Here is a 20458-nt window from a genome sequence, read left to right as displayed (position 1 = left end):
ATGTCGATGTCGCTAGAGCTGTGCGAGGTTATATCATGCAACACTGACCGGCGGGTCTAGGAAGTTTTGATTTATGGCCGTCAGGCACACAAGGTGAGTTGTGATGTGCGAGCCGGCTTATGGGGGCGAAAATTTTTATAATGATTGGGGTGAGGGGTCGAACAATAAACGAAATTGAGTACCTAACTCTTTTTATTGACGGCCCCCTAATTATGTCCAGTTATTTTTTCTGTACACAGTTCTTTAAATAATTTGTTTCTAAATACATAGATCAATAAACGATTGTCATTTTAAAATACTCAATTATAACCCTACTGCCATTTTTTTGTTCCTTTGTTATATTGTTTGAAAGTTAAAAAAAATAACCTGTTCTTTCTTCATAATAAAAAAATCAATACGTATTCTTTGACATTATAAACTATTGATTTCATTCTATGTAACAGATGGTAAATCGTTGTATAATCAACATTGAAATACCTCGTATGTGTATGATGTTAATTTTTTTTTAGATTGGTCAAAAACTATGTTTTTTATATTAAAAAAGATAAAAAAATAAAAATGTATTATATTCAATGTATACAATAATAAATTCTGCTCGTAAAGTAACATAGTTTTACTTAGTTTTCAATATTTTTTTAAATAAATTATATAGTTTTTAGCTTTGTTCGATAAAATTTTAATACTTGACAGTTAGTAGATATTGTTATAATAAAATTCATTACAAATTGCGTTGTTTTTTTTACAGCTAACAATTGAATTAAAAATAATATTATTGTAAGCAACGATTCTGTATTAAGTTTTATTGATTTTTTTAATTATTACTACATAAAAAAAAATAATAGACCATTATTTGTCAAACAATCAAACACCAATATTGACATTTCTTGTATTCCGGATAAAATGGAAAATATTTCCTCAATTTCCACAGTACTTATATGGATTTCCGCAATATATAAACAGATAACATAACCTGTAAAAGTTTGCTAAGATTATTGAAATAAAAATAATTATATAGTATCAACCCAATTGATTTAATTCAAGTATAATATTGATTATCTGATCTTAAAAGTGAATATAAATAAACTATTACTTCTAATATAAAAAACAACTTTCAAGATGACTTCTCGAAATGGTGTATTTTGCAAACTGTTTGGGATTTTAATTATGGTAAGTTTGGAAAAAATTAATAATAATAGTATTATCAGTCGGCTGATTAAGTTGTGCGTATCAGGTTCGAATCCTGGAGCATGGACGCAGGGGTGCACACAAGGGGAAGGTTTTCGCATGCGAACCTCGCAAACCTAAAATATACAAATAATTTAGGTGAATGGATTTATCCTTCTCAACGGATTGGTCTCCCTCATTTCGTGATTCTACGACACACTAAATGGTATTAGTGGAACTCGTGAATCGGTGAAATGTTCAATGTTCGTGTACAATACAAACGGACACTAACCATCCTATAATCATGAACATTAGGCCACGCGCATTTGATAACCATTCGTTGTAGGCAGCAGGTCACGTGTTCATTTATAGATTCAAAGTTCGGAGTGTCTAGTATGGGGAATGTACCCGGAAAAATGCGTAGTAGGCAGGGTAAATACTGACCCCCTCTAATAACATTTTTCTGTGTGCTCGCCTGCATGGACGTAATGGTTGAGCAAGTGGCTAACATCCATTTAACGTAAGGGAAAGGTAGAGGGCTGACGAGGTATTGGTAGATGGAGAATCTCATAGCTACATTAAATTCACTACTAAATTATTAGCATATAGTAGTTATTATTAACGGTCCATTTTTACGAGAAATGGTTGTTAACCGTTCGCCTATAGCTTTATGGTTCAGTAGTGCCCTTTGTCGAACAAAGAATTGCATTTATTCATAAATGTTTTATGCCTGTTTGTAAGCATACTGACACGTTCTATTGAGGCTTTGAGAGAATGCTTTTCCATATTTTTATATATCTGACCAAGTGCTTGGCATGGAAGGCTGCTTCTCGTGCGTGTTATGCCACTGAAAGCATGTTTTAATTTTGTAGAAGCTCTGTTCCATCTTTCCATATCTTTCAAAACCAAATATTATATCAAATAGTTAATATTTTTTTTAAAAAACATTTACAGATAACCAAAATTGACACGCGCGCAATACCATCATCTCACAAACTAAGCGAAGGGATCCGAGAGACGAAGAACGCAGTAATAAACGAATGGCTGCAACAGGATCATGAAAATTTTGAGCACGCACATAAAATCCACGTACCAGTCTTAAATAAGACCCGAACAGTAGTAAACGTAACAAAAATACAAGATAAAAAAATAGACTGCGTAGATAAAGTGAAGAGAACTGAAAAGGAAATGGAAGAAATCAGAGAAAGGTGTTTATTATATACGACAAAGGACAGGTGCAATTCTATATACGTTTGGTTCTACTTTTGCTATCCAGTGAGTGACCATCCTATGTGTAAATGTGCCAGGAATCTTCTGTGGACAGACGATTGAGTAATAATAATTGTATCTATAGCGGCAGAAGAGGTTTAGGATAAAATTGAGGTGTAATTCTATACACATTCGGAAATATTATTTTTACCTGATCTGTAAATATGCCATGAATTTATTACGGACAGGTAAATGAATAATTGTACTCGTATGGCGGCAGGTTATCGATGACTGAAGAAAGAGAATAAAAAATAAATCAGAGAAATAAGTTTACGACAAAATATTGGTGCAATTATATATACATCCAAGCATATTATTTAGTATTATCTGTTGTGTAAATATACGGTGAATCCATCATGGACAGAATAACGAGAATAATGTGCACTCATATGGTGGCAGGTTGACGATGACAATAATTCCATACTTAAAAGTTTGGTAATAATGTTTATGTTTACCGGCCATTATGTGTGAATGTATCTGATAATTATTGTGGACAGATGATTGATAGCTACAGGTTATCAATGACAGAAGAAATATGAACAATGCAGCGAAAAACAATTGATGTCAGAGAAGTTAGACAAAGGTGTAATTTAAACAGATTTAGGCCAATTGTCATTTAAGAATAGTTTGCAGACAGTTACTAAAATGGCAATTGTACCTTTAAAATGGCTTAAATGCCATTAATTATAAATACTGGACAGTGCTTATTTATATAGTTTTTATTAAATATATTTTTTTTACAATAAATTAATAATTATTCACAGTTTTTGAATGGTTTTATTTATAATTTAGTTCGTTGTTATAACTCACTCCTTCATTACTTGGCCGATACACAAATAATAATCGCAACTTGCCAATAATTATTTATTTGACACACTTTGATAATTAAAATTTTGTTTATATTTGGACTGACGTCGTATATTATACTCACGCTAGTCAAACTTATATAAAAGAAAAAGCTCTAAAATTTAGCATACCCAAGAGAGGTGCTGTCTAAACATAGTACTTATTGTAACAATTAAAACTAATTTATTGTAATTGTTACAATAAGTGCTAATAGTTCGATATAAAACTACCCTCGATAGCAGCCGATAGCAGTCTTGTATTTAGAATAAATGCGCTGGTTTCATAACATAATAGATTTTACTGATATATTATGTACTGAGCCTGAATGTATGAAAGTTGTCGTTGAAAATCGATACTGCTCTCAAAAGTTGTAATATCGCCCATATGCAATGCCCCCACAGATATATACTTGCTTTTATCTCTCTACGGGAAGTAGACGTTAGGGTATGGAGCGCAGATGTGTGGGTAACGCTTGCAGAAGATTATGTACTCTTTGCTGCCGTATTCAAAATCGATCGTCCCCGGTGTCGGATTGGGATTCCATATGGGGATGATGGGCCACCCGGTCGGTGGTGGTGTGATTTTGAAGAGACGGCCGTAGTCCATTGGATTTCGAGTCGTGGGCCTCAACGACTTACCAGCAGGGAGGGTAGAAGCCTGCAAATAGTAATTGACATAGGTGAATCATCGTTTCCACAGTGTGTTGACTACAACAGTCTAGAAAATAATTATGAATGGTTTAAAGCAACCTGAATAAGTCGCTTACTTTTTGCAATGGAATTGAACGGATTGATATTACAGAGTAAAGTCGTGGACACACTGGAGTTGGTAACATTCAACAACTTGACCATACTTCCCAATAAATCACAAATATATACAGATGAAATTGTTACCACAAAAAGACATTTATAACAATTCATGGTAAAATAAATTATGATAATTTCATTATATTTCTTTTTATAACAACACAACCCTTGAAATCGTACAGATTGTGATTTTGTCTACTGCGCATGAATTACACAGGATAAATTTAATTATTGTTATTGTTATTATTTCCGACTGCTCTTACACAAAGTCTATTGCATCGTTTTCTCTCGGCTAGTGTTGCTCTAACTGAGATATCCAGGGTTCCAGCGGCTAGCTCAATCGTTGATCGAACCCCGGATTCACAAAAAAAAGTAAAACGATTGGAGTGGAAATGAAACAAGGTCTTTCGTGTTCGTAACGTGGTCTTGTCTTATATTTTTTTGATTTTTAGTTTCAAAAATTTATATCTGGGTTTTTTACAATTATAGTTGCAGGTCGGTACATATTGGAAAAGGGACGCTTACTGACTTTTTTTTCTCTTTTTAAATTCCCCGTACCCACGCCGACCAGCAAAAAGGACTCTCGTGATTGGCCAAATTTTATCGCGTGATCCTTTTGATTTGAGGAATCACGAGGTCCACCTCGGCGCAGGCGCGCGGAGATTTTAACGTTGCCGGCAAAATTTATTAGATTTAAATACTTATATTTTATACATTATATTTAGTCTTAAGATTATCTCTTTCATCCATCATCATTTATACTTTTTAAATCAAATTAAATTTATCTTAATTACACCTCCGCCCAGTATATTATGATTTTCACATACCGGACGAAGGCCTTTACTTATGAATAAAAAAAATTACGTAGTTGAGCAAGGAATCAGATTAGATGTTTTATGAAGCCGTTTCTAGAGGTCAGGGTTACGTTTCGACTTATGACTACTAAATGATTATTTTACACCGGGAGAAGCCCGCCTGTAACAGGGGTGTATCATAACGCTAACCAGTTACCTACATGTAAGTAAATTGTACGTAAAACATTTTACCGTGGTACAGTTTGCCGTGAGATTTCTTATCGGAAAGAGTTGACCGTATACTATACAGTCTCCAATTCTATTAAATTAGATTCAATATGAACATTAATTCAATTTACATAGCTAATTTTGACAAAATTCATGTATTTAAGAATGAAAACCTAACCTAACAAATATTCCAGAATAGCGGCTATTTTCAATATCTGTTTGATGCTGGCTTCCTGTAAAGTGTAAACCGACAAGAACCATGTTTTATTAAATTTAGACATGAATTTTATGTCAGCACTATACGACCCAAAGAGGTTGGACGGTCTTTAATATATCTATGGCCATATATCTCCGATACAACATTTCACGGTAAAGTGTGATACGGCGTACTGCATACGTACAAGTTTCCGGACACGGCTCTAATTATGTCACATTTTTTGTCAAAACTATCGAACTTCATGCTTATATTATGGTATGCTTATATCATAGAGGTATTAAATAAAAAGAGGGGGAAGAAATCGGCTTTCTCATACAACTGAATGAAGCAGGCCAACAAAAGCCGACATCTTACGAGAAATAGCGACGCGATAAAAAAAAATGCAGGGCATCACGGAGGATTTACTTTGGTCATTATAACGTACCCATATAACATATTGTTAACATGGAAAATTTGCCACCACATGATTACCAGCCTGCCTCACCATACTTGCCAGCTTCACCATACTTTCATATAACCTGCCGCCCCTAGGTTTATATTGTGTAGATGTTATGTAAATTTTTTAATAGAATCTATTAAAAAAATAGTGATATATCACACAGGTGGAAAGGGCATATGTCAGGCCAAAAAAAGTAGATATATATAACAATTGCATACACAGGATCTCGATGAATCACTTGACTCCAGGAAACACAGAACACGCAACCGATCTCCGTATAGTATACGGTCATCTCTTTCCGATAAGAAAGCTCATGGCGAACAGTGCCACGGTGAAATGTTTTACGTACAATTTACATGTAACCCACAGCTTTAAAGTAATTTTTGTCAAAATCTGTATCTACCTGTTTAGTTGTTACGTGGGTTAAAATAAATTAAAATGACTTACACACAAAATGCAGCAAATAAAAACGAACGAACTTATAAATGTCATTTTTGAATGGGTAAATTATTTAAATCTCTTTTAAACACAGATTTCTATCTCTTATATAGAAATCAAAAATAAATTTACCCACATAAAGTAAAATAATAAAACAGTTGTAATCTAAACAAAGATTTGCAATTAAGCCATATTGACATTTACGTGAAGATTAATAATTGTGAATTTGTTTATTCACCAATAAGATAACTAAAGTCATAATTAATTGCCCCTGAATAATTATTTAGTCAAGTTTTTTCCTCAACTTAAAAAAACTTCTTGAAGTGGAATGTTTTGTGACATAGTTGGAACATTTTAAAGATGGAAATATTGTCTGAAAACATTGGTAAAAAAGTAAGTAAAACCAATGACATGTCATTGAGTAAAACACATTTTTTTTGGGATTAAAACAATTTTATTTTTCAACGAAAATATTTTTGTTGAATTTTCGAATCGTTCATTTTTCCGGATCCTTCTGCATGCTCCTGGTCTCTGCAATGATCTCGAAACGTGAAGGAATGGAGGAGAAATGTCACATGGTGATCGGAGACAAGCGTACAACACCAATTACATTAATTACAAGATCATTGACAAGATCGACTGTAGTCAGGCCGGGGCACTGACTTACGAGTTACAATGGTAGTGTTAGCTATTAATAATTATCTTCGAGTGCAATGCAGTAATATGTTCGTAGTAAAGTTAGATGTTCGTTAAAATGAATTATTATATTATCTACTATTTTACAACAATCATAATTTACCATATTCAGTGACGTATCCAGGGAAAATGCTGCCCTTGAACAAACTTAGAATTCCGCCCCTTTTCATTAATAGTTTCAAATTATCTGTAAATTCGTTAGGTTAAGTTAGGTTAGGTAACTACTTGCCTGATTTATTTTTTAAATTGTCATACTTAACTTCAACTGAGAATTAGATAATTTCCACGAAACCTACTCTCCAACAGTAGTGTCTTTAGGTATGTGGAGTCCTATGGTGTGGACTGGTTTCGAGGCACCCTTCTGAAAATGTTACCCGTGCGATAAACGGCCATTACAATACGATAATTAATAGTAAAGTTGTGTTGTCAGGATCTTTTATGGTTTGAGAAACTGGGATGTTGATAGTTTCTAATAAAGCGACTGCATCGTCTGCTTCATGGAAAAACGCCACTGCTTTGTAATATTTACAATATGTACCGCTTATGCAACGCATGGCCTGTCCAACCTTACATGACGTCACTGATCATATTGCATTAGAATAATAAGAAACAATTAGCACTATGATTACAATTCACAGCTTCGTGTCCGGCCTGAATGTAGTCGACCTTGGAGCAAATGACTAATGATTATCTTCTAACGCCTAACAACACCTTTGCACAAGTACGATCGCGGATTGCGCCTGCAGTATTTCATATACCCCCAATCATAATCATAGTAGTAATCCGAAATTGGTGGTCTGGTCACCGTACTAGGGGTGGTGATGATAGTGCTTGGTGTAGTCGGTGGTGTAGGGGGTTGCACCCAGGTTAAGGGGGGCTGCGTGGTCCTTGGGCCCCCCGGACCGACGACACCGCCTCCGCCATCCTCCCTGGGCTCCCTATCGATAATCCTTGCCGACGATGACGGTCTTACCTGAGGATTAAAGGTAGGTAAAATTAACCCATTGGAAACAATGGGTGCCATTTGATGCTACTGTTGATCAAATCGTCAGCTGAATGCAAAACTATTCTAACTCACATTTGAAATATTTTGTAGAAGAGTTTTTTGAAACAGCCTACTTCAGTTATTTATTATTTATATGGATAAGTGTATGCACCATTTTTTTCATCAATAATCCTACTAAAATTTGATGCATCCACTTATCCATAAAGATAATACATAATTTCAGTAAGTTGTTTAAAAAAACTCTCTCCTCAACAATTTCAAATGTAAGTTAGAATAGTTCTGCATTCAGCTGACGAAATAATCCAGGACAATCGGCGTCAATTTGGCGCGATATTTTATTTTGGCGGAAAAAAAACGCGAAGAAAACCACCATTTTGTGTAATAGCACCTGTCCTGATCCAGATTTCCCTCTGATTAGCAACGGGTAAAGCATCGAGAGCGTTGACAGCATCAAATATCTAGGGGTACACATCTCGGGAGATGGCATTTTGCAGAGAGAGCTCGCTTTCCGAATGGGAATGGCTGGAGCAACATTCAACTCGATGCGGAGTGTCTGGGACTCATGCAAACCAAACCAATCGACAGTGGCTAGTAATTTGAGTTTAAAGTCCGGCGAGATAACTCGCGAAATTTATATGTGCGGCCTAATTCGTTGAAGGCATAACACCGGTTAAATCCGACGTTTTAAAGCGTTTAACCTAATAGCAGGCATGTTATCTTCATTGTCTTTGTGTTCGATTTCATTGGGAATTCCTTTCAGTCTTTCACAGACATATGATGAACATAACACATCTAAACTAATGGATTAATGATAATGAAGAAGAGTGAGGAATTAACTAAGTATGTAATTAAACTAAGATTCTACAAGTGAAAATACTCACATAAAAAATACAACAAAATAAAACCACTGTAACAAGGAACTTCATCTTGAATAATATAATTTATTAATTTTCGTATAAGAATTAATTAGAAACGGACTAATAATTCTGTTATACAAGAATAAATTATGCTATAAAAGTTCTACAAACAGATTTTAAGCACGCAGTTATTAACTGGTATGTATTATTCCTTTTTTTATTTTATGATTACAGCAAAATGATGAAATTTCTTATAGTAACGTCTAATATATAGACATATCCTCTTCTAATCAGAGCCGAGCTTAGAATTTTCGGCGCCCCGGGTAAAAGATATTTTGGTAATCCCCGAGCGTGGATCAGGAGCGTACTCAGGCAGTCATGGACTCTACGCGTACCACCAATTGAGTCGCATAGAGTTATAACTCACTTTTTGCAATTTTGTCTAAAGGTATTATAATATATAACATAAAGAAAACTAATTGGGTATCAAAAGTCACTTTAAACCATGTGAAAATTGTTGACTGTTGGTGTCAAAACTATAATAATGTGAGCTTCGTCACCAAGGCCATTCTAACCAATCAGGTAGCTATATTTCTATATGCTGTGTCTGCTATATATATTTTAAAAAATAATGTAAATCGACTCACTCATTAATATTCAAGGGAGTTCAATACTTTTCATGTAATTACAAAAAAACAGTGCTCTGGTGGTTTTTTATGATTAGGTATCTCAAAACTCGATTTCCGCCACTGCTAAAATCATCCGATTTAGTTTGTTTTAAAGTATAAGGCCGATAAATTAATAGTATACACAGTGTATATGCCAGAGCTACGGGATGTTGGTATTTTCTGAAAAGATGCAAGAAGATTGGAAAGTGACAAGGATTCTTGGAGGCGCCGTGTGATATCCATATTATGCTCCAACTAAGAGGCGGACATGGTTTAAGAAGAAGAAGATAATAATTATCCAAGTCTTCAATTACCATGCATTGTACAGTTATTAACTAAGAAAGATTAATGTTGGCATTACGTTTGAGAGTAAACTAACTGACATTTATTAGCCATATAGTTACCATTTTGTAACAAGGCGCTTAAAATGTTGGGCTTCGTCATGCGTACTTTCCGGGTCTTTTCGGATGTTACGGTATTAAAACTTTTATTTAAATGTTTAGTTCGAAGCAGATTTGAGAGTGGGTCTATTGTTTGGGCACCGCATCGGTTGAAGTATGGCCTTATGGTGGAGAGGGTTCAGAAGAAATTCTTGAGACTCCTTTACTTGAGGTTGTATGGGTACTATCCGTGGCTTTATCCAACTGACTTTCTCTTAGGCATGCTTACATAATTACTGTAGTCTGCAATTTAGAAGAAATCTTTATTTAGCTACGTATTTTTTTCGAGTTATACGAGGCATAAATGAGAACTCTGCCAATCTGGGCAGTGTTTACCTGTGTATCCCTGATAACTATATTAGAAAATAAATAGAGAGCATCGGTTGTTTATGCTCCCAAGGTGCAGAACCAACCTGCCACTGGTAATGCCAATTGGGAAGGCGATAACTATGTTCAACGAAATTGCTTCGGGTGTTTATATATTCCACCTACGTGAGGATGAGTATAAGGTGGACGTTGTTTTATAAATTATTAAAATAGTGTCTGCTTAACCTATCCGGTGTACTTTCTTGTACCTATATTATAATTTATATTTTTTGTATTTACACATATCTACTGTTTAATAACTTAATACTGATTTATCTATTTTTTTATGTAATACTGTTTTATATTTCTGTGTTTCTTAATGCCATGTTGTGAACGTCTTAAACTTATAATTTGTAATGTCCACAATATGTTAAAAATAAATAAATTGAAATGTCAAATAAAATTTTAGCGTCACCTAAATTTCGGCGCCTAAAAAAGTCGTCCGGATCGCCTTAATCATAGTCCAGCACTGCCTATAATATAAAAATAAATAAAACCAACATTATATTATTTCGTACGATTTTATTATGCATCTTAAGTGTGAATTTATTGCTATATTGTTTATTTAGAAATAATGTAAAACAAATATTTAGAATTGACACCTAATATTATTTAGACAATTGTTATTCCATTTTCAAGATCCAGATTTTTAAAAAATATCTGTATTATTCGAATAATATTATCATCATAATTATATTTGTGCCCCACGGTGGAGTATTTGGTAGTCCACATGTTTTCAAAGCCATGCGATCCGATTAAAAAAATACATTTTGTTTTTTAATGATTGTTAGAACCAGAGCAATTACCAAATAATTTTGGCAAATATTTCCATTAAAAATGCAGTTTTTCTCATAACATACCCTGTGTTAGCGTAGGTATAGAAATTACCTATTCCCTACCTACATTAAATTCTACAGCATTTCTTTTTCGTAATGGCAGCCCCGCCCCCTTCATCCGCGGTATATTTTTCTTTGTTACTGGCAAACTTATTACTCTATTATTATTGTTGCAATAATTATTGGCAGTGGTAGATTCAGTTGGCACGGGAACTTTCAGAGTAATCGGAGCCCCATCTGTACCAACTGGGCCTGGGCCACCTCCATCTGGGACCCGTTCTGGGGCTATAGGCATATCTTGTGTTCAGTACATTTTATCTGAAAAATAAAATAATAATATTATTACTGTGTAAGGTTAAGAATTTGAATCAGATCAAGTTAAGGCCTTGTCCAGATGGCGGTATTTCACCAGACTGTCTGGCATGCCGAACAGTTTTTAATAGGGATTAATATTACTGTATTAGTTTGGTTCTTTAACCACAAATTGACGCCAGGATTGTTCCGATCAGATAAGGCTTTCTCTCACTACATTGGTCTTAAGGATCGTAAAATGATTGTAAATCGATCAAAATCAGAGGTTCGCGGTGCGACTTCCCCCGCCACCTGATGAGGTCAGTGCGATAATATTATGTGTGTCGCATAAAACCCAAGGACCGATCTATGCAATTTAAATTAAGCGTAATGCTTATTCTTGAATAATATCAGCCTGCTATTTTTTATACAATGCAATCTGTCGTTTAAGCATGAATATCGTCGTTTCCGTTTGTGCATAGATTGGTAAATATGATTGGGTAAAACTATTATTAAAAATCGAAGAAAGTACGCAGAGCGATGTTGTCATTATTATGTTTTAATATTATATAATTAATACCTAAATATATATTTATTTGTAAAACTTTTTTGTAAATATATATACTTATTATATTTTTTAAATTATTAAGTAGGTATCTATTTTTTCTCTTCAACATAAAACAATCGCGTGCCATAGGTTTGCCGTCACTGGTGTAAGTACTCACCACTATGAAACAAATAATAAGAAAAAAATAATGGAGATTCTTCATATTTACAAGATTATTCGCTCTTGCTAATCTTTAAAAAGCTGTGTAAAGATTAGTTAATATTTAAACACTACAGTATTTTTTAGAATTTATATCTTTTTTATACTCCAACATTCATTGTTACTTGGTCGTCACTAATAAGAAGGAATATGACTCTATTACAAAGCTTCTTTATTATATTATATCTCTCTTTCAATGATTAGAATGGTGTTTCATTTGCTGACTTCCGAAGCGACACGAAGTAAGCAATAAGAATTGAACCAATGCATGTAACAAGAATTACTATAAATTCAAACAGATCGAATCAGCCAGTCATCTAGCGATCTTCTCCTCTTTTATTAACCATCCCCTGTCGAAAATCGGCCACGACATGGCAATTTTTGCTCTATCGTTTGCTACTCTATAACAGTTCAGTAAAGATGTACCTAGAGTTGAGTTTCGGGAATTCTCGGGAAATTTTTAACATTTCGGGAAATCCCGGATCTCGAGAAATATAATTGAAAAAACGGTTTTTCCATATTAAAAAAGTGGACAGGAAATACAAAACGTTCAAAGACTGATCGGGGTATTTAACACAATATTAAGTCAATGTCGACTCAAAGTGAACGCTTTTTTTCAACAGGGAATTTTGTGGAAAGTTTGTTTTTTGAAATTCTATTTTAATAAGTAATGTTTTGAATTATTTTTGTTTTCAAATTTTTCTATTAATTTGGTTGTCTTCTTGCTTACATAAATGAAAAAAAAAACATATTTTTTTGGAATTTATCTGTTTTACACTGATCTTAGGATTTTTTACAGGGTATTTTTTAAATTTCCCGATATCTCGAGAATTCTCGAGAACTCTTTTCTGGAAATCCCGAATCTCGAGATTGAGATTTTCTCGGGAAATACCCAACTCTAGATGTACCTACTCGAGTCAATAATAAAGTTGTGGTTTTTAATACACAAATTGCAACATCTTCCTTATTATGTTTTCCGTTGATTTTTCCTAAGATTATTGTTGTGTAGTAACACTGCTAACCATCTAGTAAATAGACCCCTCTTAGGGGATTAGGCCAAAAACGGCTTCAGCCGGTCTTATTACGAAGAGTTAGTTGGCTACGATTTGAAGAACAATTAATATTATTTTTATTTATATGGCTTTAGAAATATCTAAAACTAACCATAATATTGTACATGAATGCTCTGCCAGTGAGCCATTTCCCAAAAGGTTACACCGGCGCTTTAAACCTTGGAATTAACGGCCCTACCAAACCACAATCGGGTCGACGATTAAATGGTATCGTTACTTGCTATTACCTGAGAATTATTACAGATGAGGTAAATCGGGAGTCAAGCCCTTTCCGAATTTATAGAATAATTATTGTAAATTGTTAAAAAAAAAATTTTATTCACCAGAGTTGTTGGATATTAGATTCACCCCAAGCCGTAACAGGGTTAATAGTGCCAATGTTTAAATTATTGCGTTCATGTTCTTCGATTTTTTGCCCTGTAGGCATGCAACAAAATAGGTACCTAGGTACTTTACCTATTTCAAGACAAGAATCAATTTTAATTTAATTACATACTTTTATATTTTTAATAATAAATATTATTTAAAAGATGTTTTTTCCGAGTGTTTTGACGCCTGTTGAATTCTGCCGCCCGGGTTATGCACACTCAGCACCCCCGTTTAGTTCTATCCTGGATCAATCCAGGTTGATAATAAAAGTATGGCGAGTCCGAAGGGATTCTGTGTATTGACATCAGTAGCGAGGGGTGGGTGTAGACTGTTAAGATCCGAAATAGATAGTGCACACTAAACTTTGTCAGTCAAAATATTTGTTTTCATTGAACTGAGTTACAATGTGTAGATAGTGTTTGTTAGTTTTTAAAATTCAACTAGGCTCTACCTAATTCAAGCTTTATTGCATAATAATCAAAAATATTCATTTATCTATAATTTATATTCTTATATATTTAATATATATAATATATTTTAAAGTACCTATAAGTACCTAACCTCTATTTATTTTCGAATTGCGTGGCGTCCAGTTGTCCCGGCGCTAAATCGTCCTAGACCCTAAACTCTTATGGTTTGATTTAGGCAGGGTTTATTTGAATTTTAAAACTAACCAAAACCATCTGCAAATTGTATTCTTAGTTCTATGAAAACAAATAAGTATGACTGACAAAGTTTAGTGTGCACTATTTATGTCGGATCTTAACAGCCTCTCTCCCCTGAGTGACATAGATTCTTGGAGGCACCACGTGATGGCTAAATCCTCCACTAGGGCTGAGAATATGATCGCAGGAGAGTAGTAAATATTCCAGCAGGCTTGCCAACAAAGATTGTTGAATAAAATCGTCTTGCCAACTGTTTAAATATAATAAATCGATTATTTTTCTCAATGTTGGTCTAATATACTCTTCAAATTTGTTTTTGTTATTTTCAGACGAACAAAGAATTCTTCGATAATAATTAAATTATTCGTAAATTGTGAGATGTTTAAAATATTAATATTTTCAAGGTCGAGTATTTTATTTTATTTTACAACGTTTTTCTTAGCTCGTATTATTATTTGTCCGGTACAAATCTTGCAATCGATTTTTAACTAACTTCCCTACTAGCTAGACATTTGAAATAAATAAATGATATAAAGATGAAATAAAGATACCATTATTGGTTGCTAGGAGTCTGGGGTCCTAGCAACTAAATTATTAATATATACGTGCGTTACTATGGAAATCAATATGACATGTCAAAATGACATTTCGGTATTATTTCTATCAAGTACAAATTTTTTTGATCGTTTAAGCTAGTCAAGCCAAGTTTATAATATGATTCAACAGAAAATTTAAATACTTTGTATTTCAAAAGTTTTTTTTATCTTGTAATTATTTAATTTAATGACCTTACTCTCTGTGGAATTACCATTCATGTGTTGGTTTTTTGACGGTAGATGACTGATGAAGGAGGATGAAGTCGTTGTTGCTTGGATGTTGTGAAGGGAGCTGTTTATTTTTATCATTACAAGCAGTGGCGGCTCGACGACTTTTTAGGTGGTGGGGTTAAGTGAAGGCGTCCCCGGAAAAGGGGTCTATATAATACATCATGTCAAAAAGTGATTTTATTGTCTAAAACGAGTCTATGTAGCATTGCTCACGTTATTGGAAAGTTTTATTATTTTAACTGCCACACTTTTTGAGATATTAGCAACACTGAAGTGCTTACCGTAGAAGAGGGGTCTATAATGATTATTTTATTATCCAAAATATTTTTTTTTTTGTTAAATAATAAAGAGTGTTTTCATAAACATAATATACCTAATTACTATCACAGATATACTCCAAAAGTCCGTATGATCGAATAAAATAGTTTCTTCTTCTGAACAATTTTGTTTTTGCATATAGACCTCTTTTCCGGAGACGCCTTCAAATATACATACCTAAATACATTCTGTATTATACGTCATTATGTACCAAGCAAGCTATTTATATTATTATATATTTTATTAATGGGAAATGAGTAATTTTTATTAATTATTAATTAATATTATGTGCTTACTTAATCACATCTAATAAGCGTGCTTAAAAATATTAACTGAATAAATTAATAATATCCAATTATTATTATAGACCGTGTGAAAAATGGACCTTAAATAAAAGAGAGATCCAGAAACGTAGAGTAGGACAACGCGGTATGGAGAGGTGCATGCTGGGCATAACGCAAAAGGACAAAAAGAGGAATGAGTGGATAAGATGGAGATGGGCTGGACACATAGCTAGAAGAAGAGACAATCGTTGGACGAATTTAGTCATCCAGTGGTATCTAAGAGGTACAAAACGTCCGCAAGGTAGACCTAGAGGCCGCTGGATCGATGAAATTATAAAGTTCTGCGGAAGTAAGTGGCAACGCACAGGACCGAGATAAGTGGAAGCAGCTTGAAGAGGCCTTCATCCAGCAGTGGATATATTCAGGCTGATGATGATGATGATGATTATAGACCATTATCAGTTTTGAACAACGACATATAGCATGATTTTTTACTCACTGGGGGGGTTATTTGAATAGCTCCCCGGTTATGTATACTAACGCTAATGCTTTCGCAATTCTTTGTAAAACGAGATTTGTACCGCGACGACGGGATGGAACTAAGTCATCACAGTCAGCGTAAAATATACGCCATAGCTTTTTTAATTTGTACATAGCTGGTGCCACCGCGGAATTGTGGGTATTTAATTAAATTAATTATTTAATACTTCATAATCATAATGCTACGAGTTACATAATTTACAACCATTGCTTTATTTATGTGTACGATAGTAGTAAATAACTCTATAAAATATCGACAGGTTCAAATGGATAACATAAGAATATGTAGTTCTTTTATACATGTTATGAATTACGTATATTATGAATAATAAAAATATCTGAAGTATATTTTTGACATGATATGGATGTGGGGATGGTCCCTACGAACCCTTGAGGTAGATCCGCCCTTGATTACAAGAATAAATAAATACGATAATAAAGATGACAGCGTGAGGTAAGAAACTGATTTACTGATGAGATCGATGTGATCGAGAAATATTGATTATATTGATGAACCGAGAGACTGGACTCGAGTGGAATGATGGTTGACTACTCGACGGATGACGTACTAATGACGACTCATGACAATAGTGAGGATTTATGGATTGTCCTTCCTATTTATACAATTAATGCAGTCAATATATTACAAGAGACATTGTCGCAATTACAAATAATAATAGACCCTACTGCGCATCTATTCTATACACAAGACTGCTTTCGGCCGCTACGGCAACTATCTAAAATTTACTAGAGCCAAAAGTGGTGCTGTTAAAACATAGCACTTATTGTAACAATTACAACTAATTTATTGTATAATACTTCGATACAAACCTACCCTAGATAGCTCCCGATAGCGGCTGATAGCAGTCTTGCGTATAGAATAGATGTGCTGGGATTAATCATTAATTCAGTTATAAACGGGAATGTCTAGGTTGATTATTTGTTAAACTGTAAAATTTCGTTGTGCATTGTTAAGTTCATTTGAATTAAATAAAAAAATTACTACCACTTAAGCGTCGATGACATTGAGCTACTTTACAAGCTACTTGTTGACGAATTTAAAAGCGGGTGAGTCAGCTACTGCGATTATGATGAGGACACACGAAACTTTCCACTCGCTCAGAAGCCACAAGCTAGCGACTATTTTAACAGGACGTAGTTCGTTTTTTTTTATCGGGAGGTCGCCACTATCGCTTTACTGCGCAGACGCATATCGGTACTACACGCTAGCGTGTAGCGTGTAAAGTAGACCGGCTTTCAATTTTTCTCGGTAGATTGTTTACAATCTGCTTGTTAGCTTGTTCGATGATGACACTGTAAATTCGCCAACAAGGAGCTTGTAAAGTAGCTCAATGTCATCGACCCATTAGATACATTTACCTACTTAAAATATCAGGGCTTAAAACATTGAAATGATAATATATGCAACAAAATGTAATTATCTTTTCATATAGAAGTAAGGTACTTTTAGATTTTTCGTCTAGTTTTATTCATTCATTTCTTCATTTCGGTTTCGTGGCTACTCTCACAGCGCTGGTAAGCGAAATTGTTTCCTCTCTGTCGCACCCCAGATTAAGAACCACTGGTGAGGCCAGAATCTCAAAACGGTTAAACATCACTGCATTGCGTAGAATGTAAGTATTAAATAAAAAACAAATTATGTTTACATACTTGTTACATCTGTTAGATAATTGATTATTTTTCATATAAAAAGAAATTATCGAACGATCAACGCCAACAAATTAAATTTGTTCGTTGACATAACTACATAGAAGCAAGGCGGCAACATTACAAAAATGAAATTCCTGTTTTTGATCACGTTGTTCTTCATGGTGGTAAGACTGATTATTATTACTTCATCATCATCTTCATCCTGGATCAATCCACTGTTAGATGAAGCCCTCTCCAAACTGATTGCTTTCCTCTTGGTATTGTGCGTCGCGTTGCCAATATCTCGTCGATCCGGAGGCCTCTAGCTTCCAACATTGTCTATTAATTTTGGATACCTAGATGACTAGTTTTTACCGACGATTTTACCTTCTTCGAGCCACGTGCCTTGCCTATTTCCATTTAAGGTTTTTAAACTGTATATTTTCTCATCCAATTCTTTCGCATTTTATCTTTACGCGACTCTTGTTTAATCTTTGAAATGTACATCTGGAAAGTAAAATATTTCTTTTTAAATAAAAAAATAACTTTTAAAACAATTTAAAACTTGTTAAATACAAGAAGTGTGCGTTTATTGAACAAATTTTATCCTTATGTCATATATTATTATTTTATGGCTATAATCATTAAAATTTAGCTAAATAAGTTCTTTCGAATATAGAGTTTTAAATCATTCATAGTTTTAATGTATTTTTTTAAATAAATAAAAAAAACAAAACTTGAAATGCTTTTAATTTAAAACGAATCAAGCTTTTGTGTGTTCACAATACCAAAGCTCGAATCAAAGCTTTACCTACTTACATATTTTTATTTTCTCAATGAGACCGTGATCAACAAATTTCGCCTTTCGCCATTTCGAAAAATTACTAGCCACTGTCGATTGATTTGCATAATCTAAAAAATTAAACACACAGTGACATCTGTTTGAACAATTATGAAATACTTAACCACAAATTATCGGCATTACAACGATTTTAGTAAGAGCTTTTTTTAAAATTCAACGTGTGTCGTTAAACATCTGCGTCAGATACTGTCATGGTAATATCGTGAGGCACTGAAAGAAAAATACACTAAAACTATGAATTAATAAAATCAGTGCTCGAAATGGAATATTTTACGAACCGGAGCGCACATTTTTTTATGAAAATGTTAACATAGTTATCTAATTGCTTGTGTATTTTATAAAAATAAGTATGTTATGCCGTGTCCACATTGGCAACAAGTTGCTAGCAACCTCATTAAATTTCGATTAAAATAATTTTGGTCAAACAAATTTTGATAATTATCGTGTAATTTAATGAGGTTAACAGTGTGGACAAACTTTTAGATTTTTACTTTCAATGGCAAATCTAGCTCACTGTCAAATTAATATGTCCACGAGATGGAGCGATAATTGTGGTGATTTTACGAACCGGAACGGCGCTCCGGTGCATTCCGGTCCATTTCGAGTCCTGAATAAAATCATTTAAATTGGTCAGAGCCATAGACTATAGATACATGTCAGAGCACTGCTTTGATGAGAGATTCCAATCAAAACTTATTCTAAGAGGTGGAAAACATCTGAAGGGTAGATATAGAGTCTGTTAGATCGACAAAATAGTTATGTTATGTGGACGTGGAATATAATCATATTTTTTTCGACATTTTCGAGTATCACATTTTTTGTTGTTTGTTTCAGGGGACCATGTCCGCCTGCCACACCAAGCCCACAAAACCACCATGCACCAAGCCCACACCTAAACCACCATGCACCAAGCCTACACCCAAACCACCATGCCAACAAGATCCCTACGCGCAAATCGTAGAGTATTGCGTCAACCGCCCGAAGTGCTCCAGATGTCGCTGTTTCATGGCGTGGTACAAACAATGCCACACGGCGACCGTCAAGAACGACCTCTGCGCGTGCATTGGCAAGAGGTGCCCATGGAGGTGGTAGATCTTTGTTGTAGAAACCCTGAATCACTAATAACGCCGGCTGTATACTATATATTTTAAGAAAATCTTATCTATATACACATTTTTTATGTAATTCGTAAAATAATTAATAATTAAGTGGGAATGTTTTAATTAAATATTTTTTTTTATAAAGAACTTTGGAAACTGGAAACCAAAAATATTTTTATGTTTTTTTTTTTTTTTTGTGAAATTGTATAAAAATACTAGAAGTGCCACCTGATTTTAGACGCATTTAGGGTACCGCTGTATGACTGAATTTGTCTTGCCCATTTCCGTATTGTCATGTTCTTATCCAATGGTTTATTTTGTGGTCTTTCTGCCGCATTCCCAACATGCACCTTTCCATTCCACGTTTCACATGCATACGTGAGCAATAGTAGCACACATTGGTTGAACACTTTACGCTTAAGGCCTTGTCCACATGTCGCGTTTTTACTCGCGATTCCAGGTACACGTGCTCTCATTGAGCCATCCGCACAATCTCAGGGCGAGACAATTGTTGCGCGCGGTCAAGGTACAGGACGGTGACCTCATTGAGGTGCCCACATGCACTCTCGGCGAATCAAGCGACAAGGCATAATGAAAGGTCACTAATACTATTCCATTTTGGTTCTGCAAGTAAACACACAAA

At 34.4% G+C, this 20458-nt stretch overlaps 1 protein-coding gene and 2 long non-coding RNA genes across 3 annotated transcripts; 1 reads left to right on the top strand and 2 right to left on the bottom strand.

The window, feature by feature from the left end:
* Nucleotides 1-3133: 3133 nt before the first annotated feature.
* Nucleotides 3134-6283, bottom strand: LOC147076489 (uncharacterized). Its single transcript, XR_015069510.1, has 2 exons — nucleotides 6211-6283; nucleotides 3134-3936 (listed from the first exon to the last, which is right to left on the bottom strand). It is a non-coding gene; the product is annotated as an uncharacterized LOC147076489 (long non-coding RNA).
* A 349-nt stretch (nucleotides 6284-6632) lies between these two features.
* On the bottom strand, nucleotides 6633-9003 carry LOC147076488 (uncharacterized). The gene is made up of 2 exons (XR_015069509.1): nucleotides 8785-9003; nucleotides 6633-7870 (listed from the first exon to the last, which is right to left on the bottom strand). It is a non-coding gene; the product is annotated as an uncharacterized LOC147076488 (long non-coding RNA).
* Nucleotides 9004-17939: 8936 nt separating this feature from the next.
* On the top strand, nucleotides 17940-19987 carry LOC147076487 (uncharacterized). Its single transcript, XM_085941154.1, has 2 exons — nucleotides 17940-18038; nucleotides 19550-19987. Exons 1-2 carry the CDS (start codon nucleotides 18000-18002, stop codon nucleotides 19805-19807), a joined length of 297 nt encoding a protein of 98 aa, XP_085797280.1. The 5' UTR covers nucleotides 17940-17999; the 3' UTR covers nucleotides 19808-19987.
* The last annotated feature ends 471 nt before the right edge of the window (nucleotides 19988-20458 follow it).

This window comes from Rhyacophila brunnea, unplaced genomic scaffold (genome assembly GCF_057557595.1).
Source record: "Rhyacophila brunnea isolate RB1 unplaced genomic scaffold, BYU_Rbru_1.0 scaffold_13, whole genome shotgun sequence".
Taxonomy (NCBI): Eukaryota; Metazoa; Arthropoda; class Insecta; order Trichoptera; family Rhyacophilidae; genus Rhyacophila; species Rhyacophila brunnea.
This window is presented reverse-complemented; position numbering and strand designations above follow the sequence as displayed.

Bases quoted from the DNA above. Each gene is read 5' to 3' on its own strand.
- LOC147076487 (XM_085941154.1), top strand. From the start codon at position 18,000: ATGAAATTCCTGTTTTTGATCACGTTGTTCTTCATGGTG. The intron at 18,039-19,549 runs GTAAGACTGATT...TGTTTGTTTCAG, and splicing joins TCACGTTGTTCTTCATGGTG to GGGACCATGTCCGCCTGCCA.